Here is a 22,029-nt window from a genome sequence, read left to right as displayed (position 1 = left end):
TCTACCCTGGGAATCCTCCATGGATACACCAGCTGACTGGGTTACGTAACCACAGAGTCTGTTCAGGAGAAGGGGAAAGTGAGGGGGCAGACGGAGGTGGAGGATGAAGCAGAAGGAGGGTAGTTTTGTACTGACCGACTACTGGTTTTGCATTTACAATGAACATTCCTTGTATTTCACCTGATTATCCTCCCAGATGTTTGTTTGCTTTCTTGCCAAGCCAGTAAAGCTCCCAATTTTGACCAATAAGCTGATTTCTGGCAGGGGGAGAGGAGGTGAAATAGTTTGTAGAGACTCTGGAAAGCTGCAAAGATGACATGTTGATGATTTCCATATTTTTCAAAGTCAATAATATACTTCAAGAGGGAAAATGCATTTTCTATTTATACAAAAAAAAAGCACCTGATTGCTGAATGCATTAGTGCTGATATGGAGCTTCATTGCCCTAGGAGAGCAGGAAATGTACAGCATGTTCCCTTTGCTGAAGCCTCTCTCCTCTGAAAGTCATTTCAAAGGCAGGGTAAGGCTGCGATACAATACTGCCCCCTTGTGGTAAAAGGAAGGCGTTGCCTTGATTATATGAAAGCCTGGCTAAATTAAATTCAAAGGATGCAAAAATGATTAGAATATATATATTATAGTTACTGAAAAAAATCTTAATTTGATTTGAATGAGGGCAGCACGGAGGTGCAGTGGTTTGCACCGTCACCTCACAGCAAGCAGGTTCTGGGTTCGAATCTGCTGGTCGGCTAGCTGTTCCGTTTGCATGTTCTTCTCATGGTTGTGCGAGTTTCCTCCTACAATCCAAAGATATGTGGATTATGTCAAATGGCTACTCTAAATTGCCCATAGGTGTGAATGTGAGTGTAAATGTCTCTCTCTCCATCTCCCTGACCTGTCCAGGGTGTATCCTGCCTCTCACCCAATGTCAGCTGGGATTGGCTTCAGCTCACTTGCAACCTGCAGTGGATAAGTGGTATAGATAATGAATGAATGATTTGAAGGATTCTTTCCCCCCACGTGATTCCTAAATTAAGTTCACAGAAGACATTGACAAAAATAGGAACACACTGATAGTTCAGGTGTTTTTTTTTTTTTAAAGGTTATAGCAAACCTGCTTAGGATGGGTAAAATCAGGGAGGGAGAAAAACCACAAGGACACACCTTTCCCCAAAATGTCAGTTTAATAGATGTTAAAAAGTGTAAGGCTAAGACGCTTTTGATGGGAACACGACACTATACATGTGTGAGAAACACACGCTTTCACCGCAACCTTACAGTGGGCTTTGGGTGGGACAGTAGCAGCCACTCCCTTCTTTAAAACACACTAATCTGGAAAAAGTGGCCTGGGGAATTACAGTACAACATACACACAATTCTACATACCCTCAAAGACACACACACACACCCCTGCAGAGAACAAACTCACACTCCGGGTAAAATAGTGCATAGTTCAGTACATTTCTCGGGTTAATCATTCCGAGTCTGTCATTGGCATATCAAACCACCAATAAAGTAACCAATGCTAATTTTATTCTATCAAAACAACAAATCCAGACCAACTATGTTTCATGTACATATATTTCATATATATTTATATTCAATATACAAAGTTACATTCTTATCTGCAAAGGTTCATTCATAGAAATAAATACTGAGATGGCTAAAGTTGCAACGTAAAGTCGTTTCTCTTCTCGTGGAGAAGAGGAACGACTGCAAACAAAGCCCCTCCCGTACGTCCAAACACTAACACAACAGCAGCATAACATCAGCAAAATGTTAGCCAACTCTTTTACTGCATTACAGGAGGCTTGTGGTTAGAGTCTAAAAGACAAAAAGGTACAAAAGTGTAATAAAAATAGGCATTTAGTCTCTAAATCTACACGAGAAGTGTTCTTTTAAGGAAACCAAGCAGTGAAAAGAAAAAATCCCCACTGTGCCCATGACCAGTTCATAATCCTAGCAATATTGCATAACAGGTTTCCTTTGGACTATGACTTGATGCAAGGAGTTAAATACGTTCCTGTTTTCAGAAGGGCATAATCTGATCGTATAGTGTCATACAAAAATTACTACAAATGTTCTGAATTCCTTTGGTAAATTTAACATTAATATATAAATAGATACTCTGCCATTCACCAACCCTTTCTGTAATCACAGAACGGCATACATGAGAAAGTACAACAGATGAAAATGCTATGCTGCTTGATCTTGTGGTGTCTCTCAAAACTATATGCGAAGGAAGAAATTGGAGAATGCTGGGGTGGTTTAGAATGCAGCACAGCAGCCTAAAGACAAGAGCAGGCACTAGGGCTTGCAAGCTTTTTGCAAGCCTTGACTTAACCTAGGAGCAGCTATTTCTTCAGAAGGTACTTTCGGCTGTGCAAATATTTCCCCCTCCAGCCACGTACAACAGCTATTTAGACAGAGCACAGTATTTCAATTTAACGATTTTCTACTTGTGCACCGTGTTGATGGATCTTGACTTAAACGTGACAGACAGGAATATTTGTGAATTGGGAAGAAAAAAAAAACATAAAAGAAAGCAAAACTGGCTGGAAACAAACATTTAAAATGCAAAACCTCCCCCATTCGATTGTCCAGACCGATCACATCAGTGCTGCGGTCACAGCTTTAGATGTGATGTATATGGATGGATGAATGGATCCACCTATTTAGGTGCATGTAGGATTAAGATTCGTATTGCCACAAACGTGAATGTGCAAAGATTTGAATGCAGCTTCCTGATAGCTGGACGCAATAACAGTGACCCTGCGACTGAAGACGTAAAATCAAAAAGGAGAGAAATAAGAACAGACACTGAAGGGAACTCAAACTCCTTTTGAAAACGTTCGCGCTTGACTAGCAATGTCTGCCCGAGTGTAAAAGCATTCAAGATCAGTCTTCGTTGATCATGACCTGCCACACTATAAGGTGACTGCGTTCGGCTTTTGCCAGGAAGGGCTGCAGCTTCAGAGTGGGTTCAACCAGATCCTCCCCTTCACCTCCTTCATCATCACCTGAAATAAAGAAACAGATATGGTAGGAAATAATGTATATCTGCCATAACCTTTGTCACAATATCGGAGTAAGACACTAACCCATTCTGAAGTCAATGTAACCTTCTCCACCACTCATAACTAGGACAGACTTGGAGAACTCTGGCGTGGGCGAGTCTGCTGTTGGCTTGTCAGTGCCTGCCTCGCCTCCTGCTCCAGCAGATGGGATAACGTGGCCTGTGTTAGGGGCAACAAAATACACATGGCAAACAGAAGGCGCCCCAAAAGGAGGAGAAAAAAAAAAAAGCCTCAATATATGAACAAACAACAGAAGGAAATCCATGTACATCAGTTCCAATAATACTGATCAGCAAGAAAATCAGACCAAGTATGGAAGACCATCAAGTAAAGTAAAAAGCTATAAGAAGAAACAAAGAGCATGACTGGAGAGACTCATGGGTCATACCTGGAACAGCAGTGAAGAACTTGACTGCATCTCGGTGGCCATGGAAACAAAGCTGTGCATGGGCCATGGAGCAGAAAGGGACAAAGGTGCCCGCTGTCACTTTATCACTGTTTTCATCACCATAGACACGGATCATGCTGCCTGGCCGGTTGGATGTTCTCTGAGTGACTGTCTTTGCTTTGTTGAGAAGAGAGGGAGAAAAAAAAGAGATAAAAGATGTGAGGTATGTTTGTGTTCTGTATTAAATTCAGCATGCCAAAAAGAGCAGCTGCATTTTAACTATAGTAGTCAGCTAATGAGCCTGTAACAGTGTGTAAAGGACACTTGAGACTTTAAATCGCGTACTCTCTGCGAGAGGAATAGAGATGATGACGCCGTTCCCTGTTCCAACCCACAGGCGGTTACACGAGACCATCAATGCTGTGATCCTCACAAAGGAAAAGCCCAGTTTGCCAGTGCCTGAGATGAATATAACAGACTGAATCGTCAGCGACAAAAGGGTCGCTTGATATTCGTCAAAAGATAGGATACATCGAAACAAATGAAACGTATTAACGATAGCAAGGAAATTATCTTTTTGAGAGGAAATATCTGCGTAATTTAGGAGTTAATGGGCTGACCGAGCATCTTGCTGACGTAAGGCTCTATGTCGACGTCCTGCAGATGTTGGTAGGTGTGTGCGTGGAAGAGTCGAAGCGTGGAGTCTAAACGGATAGACACCCAAATGCCGTCTCCGTCCCAGGCTAGTTGCCGCACTTGGCTCTCCTTGCGTGGGTGGGCATCAAAGGACTTCTAAACATGGGTAAGAACATTCAGAGTATGAGAAACCCGCATAAATCTTACAGCAATGAATATATATAAAAAGCACTAATAATAATTTTTAATGGGGTTGTGTAAGCAGAATTAGTAAAGCCACCTGGACTGTATCCTAATATTAGGTGATTCAGTGCACGTATACCTTTCGGTTTTCTATATGGTACTGCATGAACATAACCAGATTTGCGTGTGTAATTTTCATCTTTGGACTCAAACGGAATCTACTCAGGAAAAGACAGCATGATGTCCAGTTCCATAAAAACTCCCAAAAAACTATGTCAAGAGCCAACTGATTAGTAGCAAGTAACAGACTCAAGTCTTACGTGTTGAACCATCAAACAAGAAATCCATAACTATATATATATATATATATATATATATATATATATATATATATATATATATATATATGAGTGATTCCATGCTTATGTACTGAAATGGAGACATGAACTTATTTTTAAAAATTCACCTAAAACCATTTCTTTTTTTACCATCAGGTCACAAAACATGTAATCTTTAATGAATGATATGTTAAAAGATAACTTTAATTTTCTGAGATGTAATAAAAACATATTTATATGCCAAAGTCAAGCCTATGAGTTCCAAAATGATGTCTGTTACATTACTTCTGTTACGATTGTCCATCTCGTGTCTGTTACAAATTAATTACAATCTAGCTATATACCATGTTAATCTTATTGAAAGAATGTGTATGTTTATTCTACTACACATGTTTATTAATTATATTTGCTAAAACATCACCGTCCTGTTTCAAAAAGTAATTCTACATTGTTAAAATTGAGAATCTATATGTCCACAACACTTCTGTTACGTTCTGACTTTGGCATACAAATGTTTTTATTACATCTCAGAAAATTAAAGTTATCTTTTAACATATCATTCATTAAAGATTACATGTTTTGTGACCTGATGGTAAAAAAAGAAATGGTTTTAGGTGAATTTTTAAAAATAAGTTCATGTCCCCATTTCAGTACCCATAAGCATGGAATCACTCATATATATATATATATATATATATATATATATATATATATATATATATATATATATTTTGTTTTAAATGTATTCTCTATGGTGAAATGATGCAGCATTGACTACAATCTTCTTGACAAAGTAGTTCAGTAGCACAGCAAACTGAAGTTACATCAACAGCTCTACTAAATGAAATCTGAATATCAACAGACTCATGCAGACGGAGTAATATCCCATAATCCGCTTACCTTGATTAAATTATTGCCTCAAATCACTTGTGTTTCACATCTAACTACACCAAATGCTGACAAAGTATTAATATAAAGGGTTAAGACAAAAGGCTTGATAAATAAAAAACACGTCCAGTCTGACAACCAGTTCTACATCTATATGATGACAAGTTTGTCTCGCCTCTATTTTCATAGCCTTGGGCTGGATAACGTAGATCTTGTTTCTGTACCCGCACCACACTTTATCATGCACCACCGTCATGCAGCGGATCGAGTGATGCGGTCGGCCCAGGTCCAACAGGTGGTAGTTGGTCAGATCCCACTGCCCGTCTACACAGGGAATAATAAAAAAAATAATAAGTTACATTCATATAGCGCCTTTCTCAAACTCAAGGTCGCTTTACATAGGTCAGAGAAAAAACACACACAAAAAAAAGTTGCTAAAGAGTGGTGAGTTTATGCACTGGTGGAGAAATGTTCATGAAACAAAGGTTTTGAGATGAGATTTGAAGAAGCGAAGAGAAGTCATGGAGGGATTGAAGAAGGGAAATCCAGAGCTTCGGGGCCATGGCACTGAAGGACCTGCCACCCAGGGTAGTGTGTCTAGTGTGAGGAACAGCAAGGAGATTATAGCTAGAGGATCTGAGAGATGGAGCATGAGGGGTCAGGAGATCACAGATGTAAGAAAGAGCAAGGTTATGGAGAGCTTTGAAGGTGAGTAGAGTGTGTGTGTGTGTGTGTATATATATTCACCAGCTTAAGGTTGGTCCGTATCACGAAATACCGTGACCAAGGTCTTGAAAATACTGACTGAGGCCTCTGGGCCGAGGTCAGTATTTTCAAGGCCGAGGTCATGATATTTCACAATACGGACCGACCTTAAGCTGGTGAATAATATTTTTTTTTCTTTACCAAATTCTAACAGAAAATGAGAGCGCCTGAAAGGGAAACCATATAAGAACAAACCTGCTACAAGCTCGTCAAAAACCTGTTTGATAAGCTACGACAGCTCAGAATTTTCCAAAAATAAGACATGAAAAAGTGCACAGCAACATGTTTAGTTCTTCGCCAGGTATGTCTTCCACCTTCATTTAGGTTTCGACAGAACTTCCCAAAGACACAGAGGTCGGAGGTCGTCTTTTCTGCCCTTTGCTCCTCAATAAACTGCTGGATTTGCTCGGCGTTAGCAACAGTTACAGGTTTTCGGCTTTCTCCTGAAATGTTTTTTTTATTTCGTCTTCATCAGCTTTCGCTGTGAACACTGTCGTTATCGCTATCCATGCTGTAAAATTAATGCTATTATACTGAGAAATGTGAAAATAAATGTTGACAAAAAACTGCTACCATGTTTGTTGTTGTTGTGAACGAGCGAGTCGCTAAAGGTCTGTAACCAGGGTCTGGATCGTAGGATTCCGGACCGCTTGCGAGCCAATCAGAGCGCACGATTTGATGGAAACCAGACCGCGGAAAAAAAGATTTTATATTCAATTCTGGACAGAACAGGTAGCCAGTGAAGCTGAGAAAGAATGGGGGTGATATGAGCAGATGGTTTGGTATGGGTGAAGAGTCTCGCTACAGAGTTCTGACTGTATTGTAATCTTTGAAGGGATTTAGTTGGGAAGGCAATGAGAAGGGAGTTACAGTAATCTAGGCGGGACATAATGAAGGAGTGGACCAACGTTTGAACACGAAAGAGGCGAAGGCGGGCGATGTTCCGGAGGTGGAAGAAAGCAGTCTTGGTGAGGGATTTAACGTGGGGATCAAAATTGAGTGAGGGGTCGAGCAATATTCCAAGGAATGTTGTGATGTTGGGAATCACCACAAAACCATGTGATCATTAAATATCAGGGATGAATTAAAAACTTGCTCCCGTTAAATGTTCACACTTAACTGTGTGAATAATTGGTCACAATGTATTTTAGTTGCATGAAACATTTTAATATACATCATAACATATATGTGGCAGCGGGGGCGTGGTCAAGCGCTGGTTTGTGAATGGAGCGAGAAGCTGGGGAAGGTGAGTGGCAAAGTATAGGCACCTGTGTCAAATTAACGTGCTGTCTGTGTGCAGTAAAACCGAGATAAAAGGGGAGAGCAGCAGAGCGGGTTTCTTCTCCCCCCTGACTGATGTCACGCCCGTGCAGCGGCACACAGCACATCAACGGAAAACTGCTGAAAAGCGTGTGTGTGTAATCTGGTTGTGTGAAAATAAAACGGAGACTGAACTTGATCCCGCCTGCCTGTGGTTTCAGCGTTCACTGTAAATCAGGGAAGTGTTAGAATATCAGAACTGCTCGTCAGGAAGAACCTTACCTACTCCTCTGTGGAATATTGCCAGCGTGCCGTCAGCCAAGGCTACCAAAACCCTTCCTTTCACATGTCTACATAGTGACGGAGAGATGAGAACATGAATCAATTTAGTTCCACTCCACAATAAATTCATGACCTATTGCAATCTGATCTACTTACACGATCCCCAAAATAGAATCCTTCAGTTTTATCGAGTGCAGACATTTCTTCCATTGTGCGACAGACGAGTGGACATAGATACTGTAACAGAGGCGTGCAAGACATTAGGCGCAGCTCACGATTTGTTGAGATGATGACCGACAGCTCTAGGAGAAACTCACCAGCCATTCTGCGCCCCGAGCCACATAGTGGGCAGGACACTACTCATTTTCTTAGCCTCCTCCCTCACCAGGTCTTGCTCGTCAGGTATTAAACTCACTCCGTCCTTTACAAGATCGCATTCCCTAAAGCATTTTTCAGCAGGAAAACACAAGCCCCAATTTAATATGGTGACTCTACGGAAGCTTTATAGCTAAGCATTCGGACAGTTTTTCATTTCCAGCACACACTGGACAGTGTGTGTAGGCACTACATAGCAAGATGTCAAACACTGCGAGCAATATAAGCACCTCTGTGTGTAAGAAGACAGTGCATCTCTCTTGTTCTGGACTCCCAGAGGATCAGTAAACACATGTTCTGTGTAGATCCCAGGTTGACCTTCCTCTGCAGGTGTGGTGTTGCTGTTCTCCGTGGCCTCCATGGCCTCTTCAGCTGCAGCCACACCAACCTGACTGCGCTGCTCTACCACAGCATCTGAGTAGGGTTTGAGAGAGGGAGCGCTCAGTGAGAGACACTGTCCAACGCCAGGAAAATTAAATACAGCAGCTGGTGTGACTCCACTGTCTTATACTCAAGTGCCCTGGCATTATCTCATGTTGCTATACTGAAAAAACATTATGAATTTCATTGGGCTGTGAAAGTAAAATACATCTTAATGCTGTTTATGTTGGCACAATTAACACATTTCCCAAGCCTGATTCTTTGAATCATATGGAGTTCTTTCTAAGCTACACTACCGTTCAAAAGTTTGGGGTCACTTTGAAATGTCCTTATTTTTGAAAGAAAAGCACTGTTCTTTTCAATGAAGATCACTTTAAACTAATCAGAAATCCACTCTATACATTGCTAATGTGGTAAATGACTATTCTAGCTGCAAATGTCTGGTTTTTGGTGCAATATCTCCATAGGTGTATAGAGGCCCATTTCCAGCAACTCTCACTCCAGTGTTCTAATGGTACAATGTGTTTGCTCACTGCCTCAGAAGGCTAATGGATGATTAGAAAACCCTTGTACAATCATGTTAGCACAGCTGAAAACAGTTGAGCTCTTTAGAGAAGCTATAAAACTGACCTTCCTTTGAGCAGATTGAGTTTCTGGAGCATCACATTTGTGGGGTCGATTAAATGCTCAAAATGGCCAGAAAAATGTCTTGACTATTTTTTCTATTCATTTTACAACTTATGGTGGGAAATACAAGTGTGACTTTTCATGGAAAACACAAAATTGGCTGGGTGACCCCAAACTTTTGAACGGTAGTGTAGTTGCTCATTTGATACGAAGAAAGAAGCTACTTGTTTATGAAATAAAGATTACTGTTACATAGTGGCGCAGATGACATCAAGAATGTTTGCAGCTAAAAGACAGTGGCCTTTTGTCCATGCAAAACATTCAAAATGATTCTATCCACATTCACTGGATATGAGCAATCACGTGCTCTGATTGGCTAAGATATCAGCTCATATACCATGAGTAGAGAAAAACAAAATGGCGGAGCGTGTTGCTGGACCAACTGAGGACGAAAAAAATAAACTACTTGAAAATGTCCCCCCACAAAAAAAAAGGCACAGCAACAAAACATGGAATAAAAAGTATTTGATAAGAACATCCATCCATTCGTAGCCGCTTATCCTGTTCTACAGGGTCGCAGGCAAGCTGGAGCTTATCCCAGCGAGAGGCGGGGTACACCCTGGACAAGTCGCCAGGTCATCGCAGGGCTGACATATAGGAGACAAACAACCATTCACACACTCATTCACACCTACGGTCAATTTAGAGTCGCCAATTAACCTAACCTGCATGTCTTTGGGGGAAAACCGGAGCACCCGGAGGAAACCCACACAGACACGGGGAGAACATGCAAACTCCATACAGAAACGCCCTCGCCGGCCTCAAACCCAGGACCTTATTGCTGTGAGGCGACAGGGCTAACCACTACACCACCGTGCTACCCCATGGTAAGAACATTTCCCCCCCAGGATTATTATTAGAGCATTTTTTCACAAATTGCTACTGTCATTTCGCCGGCTTATTTACATTCCAAGTGGAAATGTAAACATGTGTTTGCAAAAAATAAAAATACTCCCTTTCTCTAAATCCAGTGAACGTGGATATAAGAAAACAATTATTCCACCCAATCTTGTTATACATGGCTTATAGCCAATGAAGCGCTACGTGCCTCGTCGGCTATCAGCTGACGTACGACTTGATTTCGTGGAATAACTTAAAAATGTTGACCGCTGCAATTAGCTACATAAAATAACGGGATTAATTGACCATCCAAAGTGTTTACAAATCGGTGAACTTCACTGAAGTTCTGATCTCGTACCATCAAGGGAGTCTGTGCCTGCAGTTTGGGGAACGGCGACAGCTCCCTCAACAGAGCAGCCAACCACAGTGATGCCATCCAGAACGCGCTCAGAGCCAGTGGCGCTGTTGCTGGCTGTGGTGCCGGTCTGTGATGCCCCCTTAGCCCCACCTGTATCCCTGTTTGCAGGCACTTCCTCACCAGCAGGGTAATCTGTCTCCCGGGCACCTGCAGCACAATCATCCACTATTACAGTAAAAACCCAGCTGAAAGCACTCCATGTACAATCTTTCTTCTGACTTTCAGCAAAAGTGCTTTCTCGTCACACCTGGCACACTGGTGATGCAGAGCAAGTGTGAATTACAGACAAAGAAGCTCTCCAGGATTTTTCCAGGCTGGTTGGCATCAATTACTATGACCTTGGAGGTGGTGTGAGTGCTGGTGCAGATCCACACCAGACTGGAGAGCTCATCCTGCTGCCTCAGCTCTTTCTCCTGCTCCTGATAACACACACACACACAAAACACTATAACACAAAACCTGGACCGTCTACGAAACGTCGTTATTACCGTTCCTACCAAAAGTGTTTTGACTTCTACCTTGAGCTCCTGCTCCAGTTTGTCTAAACTGCTCTGAGAGCCTCTCGCCTGTCGGGGGCTCAGGCTGCTGTGCTCCAGCCCTGAGACGTCTCTATAAAACACACTCGCTCCTACAATAGATCCTCCATCACGTGTCTTTCCTCCGGACAGATTCACACCAGCAGCACACCACAGCTACACACACACACGGTCAACTGATCATCTTGGGTAGTGTTTCTGAATTCATTTCTCAAATGCATCATCTTACCTTCATGGAAGCATCTCTCTCATCCAAAGGTCTGAGATAAACAGGCACTGGTAAATTCTTCACCTTACTGTCTCCCTGCGCACCATTTGAAACCTTTTGTGAAAGAGAGAAACTCAATCGAGAAAAATGTCCGATGCTTTAAATTATCAACAAATTTTGGCGATGCAGTTCTCTCAAGCGGGAATATCCGAACGTGCTGCCGATCTCTGAAGCGACTGGCCAGTAGTAAACCTGGGAACGAGCTGGAATTTGGGGTGTAGTGCTGGAGTTTTGCTGCTGTGATGATGTATTTGAAGGAGATGCAAAGATACTAGCTTGACTAAATATCCGTGAAATTATTTGGCCGAGTAGGTCCTGTTTAAATCGGGTAGGGGTCGACCGATAATCGGCCTGGCCGATATATCGGGCCGATATTCTGCATTTTTAGGGTTATCGGTATCGGCCATAATTTCCACCGATATGCCGATAACATGCCTTTTTGCAGCCATTTCGTTCCTAACGCGACTGTCACTGCACGTCCTTTCCTGCACTCGCCTCTCTGAGTTCAAGAACACGGTCCCGCCCACCACAACATCTGATTTGTTTGGCACAAGAGATATAGCCAATCAAGACGCGCAGCTAAACACTCTGAACTGTTTCAAGGCGCCCGTATCAAGGTAAGGACACGCTGCTTTTGCCGCAATAAGTCACAAACACACAAGTTGCAAAAGCACAACATCATTATATGTTTACATTCTTCATCTACTACTCGTTAAAATTGTCCATTTGCATCTGTGTAGCCAGGCAAACTTAGCTTACGGAAGGAAGCACTTGAATTAGCCTACAACCAACTAGTCTCGCTGAAACAGCATAACGTAGGCTGCAGTCATTTTTAAATCCCCGTCTGGAAACGTTGTGAATGTGTCAGTAGTTCTACTCGAACAGTAGAATGACAGCCATTCAGAGAGGTGGTCAAGGCAACTTTATAAAGCGCTGTTTGAACATTTAAACAAGCCAGGTGTGACTAGTATTTATAATTCTTGCGCAAGTGATTCTCCTCGCTAGCGCTTCTGATTCGGAAAGCGATATACTCTTAAAGGAGCAGCCGCTCCTAATAGGGAGTGATAGCCTACTTTACTGTATGTTTGAGTTTACTTTTTAAAAAATGCTGCAGGCAGCTCCCTACACTTGGTTTGTTATTTAAAAACTACTTGAAGTTGGTAAGTCTTACTTAGTTCTTAGTGTAAAAGAATCCAGAGTGTATTTTCATTTATTTTCCACTGAAAATGGTGAGCTGTAATATAGTAGGGAGTGATTTTATTTTTTTATTGGTGAATATTTATTTTATTATTATTTTATTTCTCATTTTATTCTAACTAATGTTTGACTTTATTGTACAAATGCTGCTGGCATCTTCCTGCACAAAATTTCATGTTCAATTTTACAATTAAACATACATTTCATGGATATGAAGGTCTGTGTCAGTGTGTGCTATGTTTAATTTCATGTGAATTATAACGTTTACATTTATCGGTTGCACATATCGGTTATCGGCATCCCAATTCCATAATAATCGGTATTGGTATCGGCCCTGAAAAAAACATATCGGTCGATCCCTAAAATCGGGTATCTTGGAAAGAGAAACTATTTCATGAATCAAGTAGCATTGATAAACACATCATTTTATAGTTTCTTAAATGCACCATGCATTATTATATACATACACACACTATCCATTAAAAGTAGTGCTGTCAAGCGATTAAAATATTTAATCGCGATTAATGTCGCGACTGTCATAGTTAACTCGCGATTAATCGCAATTTAATCGCATCGCACATTTTTGTCACATGAAAAACCATTGTAATTCTCTTATCAGCATAAAAAAGTGAATGGGCTTGCTTTGTACCAATGTTTTTTTTTTTAATTGCAGAGCATAACACGTCTTGTCACAGCCACTGCAAAGCCGGGCTGGAGCTGCCGATGGGAAAACGAAACCTAAGCCGAGCACCGTGGCTCTTCGTCCCGAGGCGCGGGGCTAGCGCGCCCTGCCCGCGCTGGTTCTTTAGGGGGAGGGCAGAGGACTCTGGCTGTGCGGGGCGTGGCATTACAGTCTAGCTGCTATCGTTTTTCTAAGCAAAGTCTCTGTTCCAAATTCCTGGCAGTTTCAAAAGCTTATGAAAAACCTACATCATGTCACAGAGCGTTAATCTCGCGATAAAAAAAATTATCGCCGTTAAAATTGAGTCAAGTTAACGGGATAATAACGCGACATTTTTGACAGCACTAATTAAAAGTTATGCATTTGTTGTCCGTTTATGAGGGGGGAATTTTCGCTTTCCCAAAAATGTAATATCGTGTCAATTTTTTAATAGCATCAACATTCCAGGCATCAGGAACATACCTTATATTTTTGAGGCAAGCTCCAGCCATAGGCTTGTATCCTACCATCTTCTTTCTGGACATGAGCCTTCACCTGCTGGTACTGTGCTCTTTTCTGCTCTCTCCGGGACATGATATTTTCCACCTCTGGACTACACACACACACACACACACCTTACATCTAATCCCGGACATCTTGTCTTAGAGGTGATTCAAAGAAAGATCACTTACTCATCATTGAGGAAGTCAAAAGCCTTTGATTTGTCGCTGGGCAGCTGAGCAAGGGTGCTGCTCCTCTTCTTAACAGAGGGCACAATGTGTGAGGTGGGGGCGTTGTACTTAACATTAACAGGAGCCTCTGGCTTTTTGGCTGCACCACTGGAGGATGAGCTGAAGAGCCTGCTAAAACTGGGGACGAGAGGAGAAAGAGAAATAGAAAGGGAGGGGGGGGATCGAGAGAGAAAGAGACAACACACAAGGACTGATATGCAGACACAAGCAGTAGCAGCAGCAATGTTAGAGGTCGTAGGTGAACAGTTAGGGGGTCAGTGGGTCACTTCCCAAACACAGGGCATGCCCCCACCCTGCTTAGCAACAACTCACGATCGGCCCGAGACGGAGATGTCAAACCATTACAAATGCTGCACATGCAATCTTATCAAATTAATATAAATATCAGAGACCCAACAGAATAAGCTGGACACTCGTACTATGATTAGCTGATTTGTGTAGAAACTCGTACAAACACTTTGTACTGATGATCTGATTGCCACTTGTTCAGCCAAATCAATTACTTTTTACGTCAAAAGTATCTGAAAAATCTCTTTTAAGCTGTGCGGTAGATTGATAGCTGTACTTTAGGATTTTTATTTTTAATCCAAGTCCATTAAGGACTCATTCATGCACATCATGTTCTGATCTATAAAACACATCCACTCAAGCCTGCAGTTAACACAAGCTCTCTCCCCACCCACCCACCCACCTTCTACAAAACACACAGGACAACAGGAGGTAGGATGAGGAGTACATGAAAGGGACACACAGGAGAATAAAGGAATTTTGAGTATGTGAAACCAAGTATTTATCCAAATCCAAATCACACCACAGCCAGAAAAAAAATAAATAAATATTCACATAAATCCCAAGACCTGGGAATGGCCAAGTGTACACACGGTTTCGACATCAAAGACTAAAGAAGTAAACAACAGTCTTGTGCAATGAAAGTGTGGGCACTGCACTGCAGTAGACTTCGAATTTTGTTCTAATTAACTTTTATGCGTTAGCTTGGCTGTAAAAAAATTGCTGTAAAAGTTTCAAGGAAAACCATTCCCAAATCCAAGAGCATGTATTGGTTTTAAGAGCCAGACCAACTGCAAGAGTAGATTTACTAGCATTTCAAAAATTTTACCTACATCCTGGATGAAAAAATAAATAAATCAAAAACAAAAACACATGAAAAGGAGAGGGGGAGATAATGAATGAACGCCAAAACACGTAGGGCAATAAGAACATTCAATCCAGAGGGAAAAGCTTACAACTGCCAGATACTGGATTTTTTCTTCTCAGTCAGGGCTGGGTTCTCTCTCGAGGCCCTGTGTAAGGAAGAAAAACAAAATCAAAAATAAAATAATCACAGACAAAACCTCAAGCATAATCCACTATAACCAACTAATCTTCCATAATCTTTTAAACATAGCCTTTCAAACTCCACAGAAATACATATAGCTCAACGTTGAAATACTAAAAACTTGCTTTTTAAGTAGGTAGTGCTAATACTAGAAAAGGCACAAGTGTGGCACTCATTAAAATAACGTCGCACTCAGAGGAAAAGACGACGACGACAACAGGAAGTGCACAATAAAGAATTTAGTCCCCTTAAAAGGTGCAATTCATCATTTTAGCTAAACCAAACAGAGATCAGGACTTGAAAACTTTCTTTTTATGAGGACAACAGACCTTCTCTCTCTCTCTCACACACTTTTTTTCCCCCATAACTATTCCAACAAAGTTAGAAACACACAATTGTATAGGATGCCTTTGTATGCTGTAACTTGAAGATTTCCATTCACTGGAACTAAAAGGCCCAAAGCTGTTCCAGCACATGATGATGCCCTTGTGCACAAAGTTAGGTTTATAAAGACATAGTTAGCCAAGGCTGGTGTGGAAGTTGTTAAGTGTCCTGCACAGAACTCAACCCCACCGAACACCGTTGAGATGAATAGGAACACCGACGACATGCCAGGCCTCCTCTCCGAACATCACAGCCTGACCTCACTAATGCTCTTGTGGCTGAAGGAGCACAAATCCTCACAGCCACACTCCAAAACCTAGTGGAAATCCGTCCCAGAAGCGTGGAGCTTATTACAGTGTTCTCCACGGGCGCTTTTAAAGTGGCGCACCGCCACATCATAATTCTGGCCCACCACCCTTCCCTTGGCCAAATAAATAAATAAATAAATAAATAAACGACTTCATCAGTATACACCAAATAAATCGTAAAGTATTCGCTTTATTATAATTTTGTAACTATTTAACATGGGCGGCATGGTGGTGTAGTGGTTAGCGCTGTCGCCTCACAGCAAGAAGGTCCGGGTTCGAGCCCCGTGGCCGGCGAGGGCCTTTCTGTGTGGAGTTTGCATGTTCTCCCCGTGTCTGCGTGGGTTTCCTCCGGGTGCTCCGGTTTCCCCCACAGTCCAAAGACATGCAGGTTAGGTTAACTGGTGACTCTAAATTGACCGTAGGTGTGAATGTGAGTGTGAATGGTTGTCTGTGTCTATGTGTCAGCTCTGTGATGACCTGGTGACTTGTCCAGGGTGTACCCCGCCTTTCACCTGTATTCAGCTGGGATGGTCTCCAGCTTGCCTGCGACCCTGTAGAAGGATAAAGCGGCTACAGATAATGAGAATGAGAACTATTTAACATGCAGAAGACCATTAAACGAATGCATACAGGGCTACCTGAAGGGGCCACGCGATTGCACTAGAAAAACATCTGGCCGGCTGCATACAGATTGTGACACAGAGCTGTGCAGATTGAGGTCTATCCTTGCGTTACACTACACCGCACCACATTACACTATACTGACACATAGTAATGTTGGATGCTACAAGCTGCAGCTAGCCAGCAGCTAAATAACTTTATGGTGCACACGCAGGTTGCTTGTGGTGTTATTGTGCAACGGTTACGCTTATCTATTGTCTTTTCTGACTGTACACAGTTACAGTAATCATATAACAGCGCACACACACACTAGTTAAGTTCAGGTCTTTTATTTTACGTATCTGTGATTGCATACTGTAGGTGAGAGCTGCATTTTCACGTTGCTTCACTGTGGTTGTTTACTGCAGGACTTCCGGGTTCCTGGGTCAAAGGACCCGAACTACGGAGGCCGGGGTGGCTTTGTAGTGCCAGTCTCGGGCACGCGCACCAGCTCGTGCATGGATTGGAGCGGTTTCATCCAATTAACATTAATTACGTGTATTGTAACAAATGTATGCATTTATTGTAATTGGGTATTTTGTTTATGCATGGGAGTTCATTTATTTTTCTCACACAGAAAAAAAAATATAATTATTTCAGGGATGCGCAACAGGCACATCAGTCTCAAGTGAAATGTCAAATGAGTCTCAAATTGACAATAAAAGATATGTACAGTAAGAATGTGTTAATTTTTTGTAAAATTATTTTAACAATGATTGAGCATTTCCTATCCATTTATTGGCCGGTTTTACGGTCAAAAAAACCCTAAAGTCCGTCAGCTTCGCCCCTGGACCCCGCGGCCCCCAAACCCCCCCCACCACCTTTTATTTTTGAAAAGTGGAGAATCCGGTTAGTATAATACAAAACGGGGACTAAATCTATAATGGGATGTTCAACAAGCACAGACGGGTGTTCTGGTCACGTGTTCACAAACTTGTGGCCATATAGTGTATTTTAACAAACTTGTGGCAGCACAGTGTATTAGGCACTCCCCATGATTAGCTTTCTCTCTCCCAAAAACACTGCCACTGTTTTGGCTTTCATGGCAAATCAGTGCATCTGCTCGGGATGACTAATCTCCAAGTATGAAAAAATGAACCGCTCTGTGTCAGCACAAACTCACTGCTCACCGGATCATCTCGGTCCACCTGACAGCCTCTTGCAGCTCCATCAGTCTCTCCTTATACTGGTTCCTCTCCATCAGGACTCGAGCCATCTCCACCCGTGTGAAGCGCTTGCGCTGGGCTGTGGGAACGTCACTCTGCAGCAAGAAATCCAAAAAAAAGGTGTTTCCTCGTTGTTAAAAATCAACAAAATTTGATTATTAACTTCTAACCCAAATGACCCAGTGTATAGTCATGGAGAGCGAAATACTCACATCATCTTCCTCTTTTGTCTTCTGTTTGGCCACCTCTAACTCTGCCCGAACCCTGTTACAATGAACAGCCTTAGCATCCTGTGTACACATACTTGTTAAGCTCCCTGTTTAAAAGGTACACCATGGGCGGCTCTACCGGGGTGGCATAGGGTGGCAAATGCCACCCTAAAAGAAAGCCTTGCCACCCCTGCTGCCACCCCAGTTAGCAGCGACGAATTCAAAGAAAGATTACGGCCAATTTCACATTTACGTGCGCGAATTTCCAATGTCCGACTGCGGCAAATGCAGCACGAGATAACGCCAGAGATTGGTTGTTTTGGAAAATTGAGAGGCGCGAAGCGAGGGAGCCAGGAGTCGCGAGGAAAGGAGACACGGGAGGAAAGAGGTAAAAGCTGATTAACTATCTATCAAGAAATGAAATTATAATGAATGAACACTGCTAGCAGACACAAAAGAGACTATCAAGTTTGGCTGTACTCAGCATTGAATCAAAGCGCACAAAAGCATTAGATCTTGATAAATTTGTGAAGCGTTTTGCTGAGCAACATGGAAAAATCGCCGCATTCAGCTGTTGTAGGCATGACAAGTTGATGTTATGCTCACTGGTGAGCCTTTACAAAGCGTGAGGAAAAAAAAAAATGTGACACTGGTGTAAATGGTTTAAATCATACTGAACTTGAAGCAGTGTTGTTATTGTTGTTGTTTTTTAGTGTCTGTTCTTTTGCATATACAGTATAAAACTGTCCAGAAACGGTATAGACCTCATCTGAGAATGTGTGTTCTTCATGAACAATAAAAGCATGAGATTAAGTTTGTCTGTACGAGTTTGTAAATGGCAGCCCACGCCCTTTTGTAGTGTGTACATACTATTTGTCATCAAACTGTGATAACTGTGATTAAATTCAGTATACACACACACACACACACACACACACACACGTCTGGAATACGTTGCCACCCCTCAAAAATTCCTGCCCCCCTCTTGCCACCCCATAAATATTTTTCTAGATCCGCCCCTGAGGTACACAATAATATTTTGGCTATTTTTGGGGTGTGTAAGTGCTTTATAGTTTTGAACTTTCCACTGACAGAACACATTAGGTCATTACACCTTATTTATAGGCCAACTTGTTTTTGAGTTACTGAGGTTTGATGAAACACAGTCAGTCAATTCAAGCAAACAGTCAAACAGCCTAATAAGAGTTCAGTGGTGATAGCGGTGCATTGTAAGTTCCAGCAGTGGAACACAGCACTTTGAGAACCAGTGTTTTACAGAAACAAAACAAAATATTATCCTAGCTGATACAGAGACAACACAAACCTCACATAGCTACCGATGAAGAAAGGTAAATACAACCGGACAAGATACATAGTCTTACAACGTAAAAGCAAAAATACAGTACAGCATGTGAACAATTTCACTCAAGCCGCATTTTCAGCCTCACCTTTTAATCTCCTCCTCCAGCTCCTTGTTCTTCTCCTCCAGTTTGCCTTTTGCCTGCCTAAGGACTTCCATCTCAGCCTGTAGAACCTCATTGTCACAGGTCAGCTGATCCACACGACCAATTAGGTCATTCTTCACTATATTAAGAGCGTTTCTGTAGTGGGCGCACACACACAAAGTCAAGATTTTTGCCAGTGAGCTTCTCCTTTTATCTTAAACTGTTATTCCATGAATACACAGTAGATGGCAGTACAGAACAGCAGAAACATCAGACATCTGCTGCAACACTAAGACTACGTTCAGACTGCACCCTGAAACGACCCATATCCGATTTTTTGGCCCATATGCGACCTGTATCCGATTTGTTATTGACAATCTGAACGACACAGATCCGATTTTTTCACATGCGACCCAGGCCGCTTGGATATGTGGTCCTAATTCCGATTCATATCCGATATTTTCACATGCGACTGCAGTCTGACCGGACAGATCGCATTCATGCGACCTACACGTCATCAACAAGAGACAAACGTCACTATTCTGCGTTGGCTAATCCCGCCTCTTTGGTGGAAAACAACAACATTTGTACAGTTTTCAGAATTTAAATAGACTTTTATAGAATTGATCAAGCTAATGGTGGATTTGGTAGGGACCTGGATGTTGATCTGTTAGCCTGATTAAATAAAACAGTTTCTATAACTGATTTATAACTTAAACCATCCTGTATTACAAGATTATAAGATTGTTCTGGAAATTTCCAGTAATTTGACACCTTCAGTCTCATTACTCTGCTGCCCACATTAATCAGATTATTGTGTGAGTTCCGCCGCCGCCACAAAAAACACATCGCCAGGTCTCGCCTCATCTCCATAGCAAACTGCACTGGTGTTTCTGCACCTTGAGCCAGCGCTGAGAGAAGTTGCAGAATTCAGCTGGCTATAAACAACCTAAATAAATATTTATAAAAATGTAGAAAAAGTTTATTAATATGACGAAATAAATATGTGCAAATTATTAAGCCTGAATTAAGAGTTTGGTAATACAGCGGCCGTATCCCAAATGACTGTCTACTGAAGCTCGAGTGCACTATATAGAGTTTAAAAATCCATTACTTCCTAGTAACATGTAGTGCACTTATATAGAAATTAGAGAGACATTTAGGAGTCAACCCTCGTTACCAGGCTACACGTTTTCATTTCAGTTCAGAAACAAAAACACACACGAGACCTCACACTTTAACACTAACCAGATAATTAAACAAACAAACAAAAAAGAAATCATTAAACATGAAGAGTGCCCTTTTTTTTTTGTTTACGTATTACGTAGATGTGCTTATTACGTGTCAATTTGCGCATGCGGGACACTTTTGGGTCGTTTTCCGTTCATATTGGAGATCGCATACAAGTCTCATATAATTGGTAATGTGAACGGCCTAACAAAAAAATCGGATTTCACAACAAATCGGATATGGGTCGTTTCAGGTTGCAGTCTGAACGTAGTGTAAGTATCACAACACAGACCATGATAAGTCCGTGTGACAATCAGTATGGAGGAGGAAGAGCTCTAATGAAGCTCACAGTATCTTACTTTGTCTCTAGGAGCTGGGCGTTCTCCTGGATAAGGTGTTCCACTTCACGACCCATACCTGCACAAAAGCAACACATTTCATTCATTTAGATAAAAACTTGCTGAAACGGTCCCCATTAGAAGTGGTCTCAAGTTTGTCGAGAAGCTGAAAGCTCCATGGCCGATACGCATATTTCAGAATATATTAAGAAATGGGATTACTGTGTTGCATTGGATCGCATACATTAACAATATTTATTTATCTATATTTATGCTATGGCAGGCAGTGGATTTAAACTCAGAACCTTCTGTTCACCAATGCAGACATTTAGCGACTGAAGTCCAAATTAGATCTTTAAAATAAAGATCAGCAAATGCTAGCACCCTACACTAGCACACAGGATGAGGATGTAAAAGGGGCATTAACAAATGCTGGTATTAGGAGAAACAATTAAAAGTTAAGGGTCAGCGGTAAACTAACACTTTCAGCATGAATACAAGACACAAACAGCACATTAGAAACACATTTTTAATTAAGATTAAATTTGACATGTAAAGCAACATCAACAGAAAAACAGCAGTAATTCTGTAAAGTCGGGTAAGAAAAGGTGGGAAATTACAGACAAAGCAAAGTATTCATCTTTGAATAGAAGGTGGCAATAAATAAAGAGGAAAATAAAGACCAAAAATACAATGGATCATGATCATCATTAGCTCGGAATAGAGAAAGGACTGGGGTACTGAAGGACATTTCAACAGCCAATAAGTGCTGGTCCTCTGGAAACAGAATCCTCACAGACCAGTAACTTGGTCCAAGCCTTCACTTAGTTCAAGAAAAACAGCAACTAAAGATAAATTGGTGAAAGGGTATGTTATTTACCAGCTGGGAGGTCCGTATCGTGAAATACCGTGACCGAGGTCTTGAAAGTACTGACCGAGGTCCTCTGGGCTGAGGTCAGTATTCAAGGCCAATGTCACGGTATTTCACCATATGGACCGACCTTAAGCTGGTAAATAATAT

The 22,029-nt window shown here is 41.7% G+C and overlaps 1 protein-coding gene across 1 annotated transcript in view; it reads right to left on the bottom strand.

Moving 5' to 3' along the window:
* Window positions 1-1,165: 1,165 nt before the first annotated feature.
* spag9b (sperm associated antigen 9b) overlaps window positions 1,166-22,029 on the bottom strand; it is a 146,665-nt gene continuing 125,801 nt past the window's right edge. The window contains exons 9-29 of the mRNA XM_060939628.1: window positions 21,030-21,087; window positions 19,444-19,596; window positions 17,999-18,050; window positions 17,751-17,881; window positions 15,177-15,233; window positions 13,873-14,049; window positions 13,664-13,793; window positions 11,284-11,376; window positions 11,037-11,210; window positions 10,766-10,937; window positions 10,459-10,665; window positions 8,423-8,606; window positions 8,135-8,257; window positions 7,974-8,054; window positions 7,818-7,885; window positions 5,686-5,834; window positions 4,086-4,257; window positions 3,811-3,924; window positions 3,466-3,642; window positions 3,102-3,236; window positions 1,166-3,020 (exon numbers count right to left, since the gene is read on the bottom strand). Of these exons, the coding sequence (XP_060795611.1) occupies window positions 2,899-3,020; window positions 3,102-3,236; window positions 3,466-3,642; window positions 3,811-3,924; window positions 4,086-4,257; window positions 5,686-5,834; window positions 7,818-7,885; window positions 7,974-8,054; window positions 8,135-8,257; window positions 8,423-8,606; window positions 10,459-10,665; window positions 10,766-10,937; window positions 11,037-11,210; window positions 11,284-11,376; window positions 13,664-13,793; window positions 13,873-14,049; window positions 15,177-15,233; window positions 17,751-17,881; window positions 17,999-18,050; window positions 19,444-19,596; window positions 21,030-21,087 (2,729 nt within the window). The 3' untranslated portion in view covers window positions 1,166-2,898. The remainder of the gene's footprint in view (window positions 3,021-3,101; window positions 3,237-3,465; window positions 3,643-3,810; window positions 3,925-4,085; window positions 4,258-5,685; window positions 5,835-7,817; window positions 7,886-7,973; window positions 8,055-8,134; window positions 8,258-8,422; window positions 8,607-10,458; window positions 10,666-10,765; window positions 10,938-11,036; window positions 11,211-11,283; window positions 11,377-13,663; window positions 13,794-13,872; window positions 14,050-15,176; window positions 15,234-17,750; window positions 17,882-17,998; window positions 18,051-19,443; window positions 19,597-21,029; window positions 21,088-22,029) is intronic.

This window comes from Neoarius graeffei, chromosome 14 (genome assembly GCF_027579695.1).
Source record: "Neoarius graeffei isolate fNeoGra1 chromosome 14, fNeoGra1.pri, whole genome shotgun sequence".
NCBI lineage: Eukaryota > Metazoa > Chordata > Actinopteri > Siluriformes > Ariidae > Neoarius > Neoarius graeffei.
The sequence above is the reverse complement of the archived record's forward strand: the minus strand, read 5'-3'. Positions and strand labels throughout refer to the sequence as shown.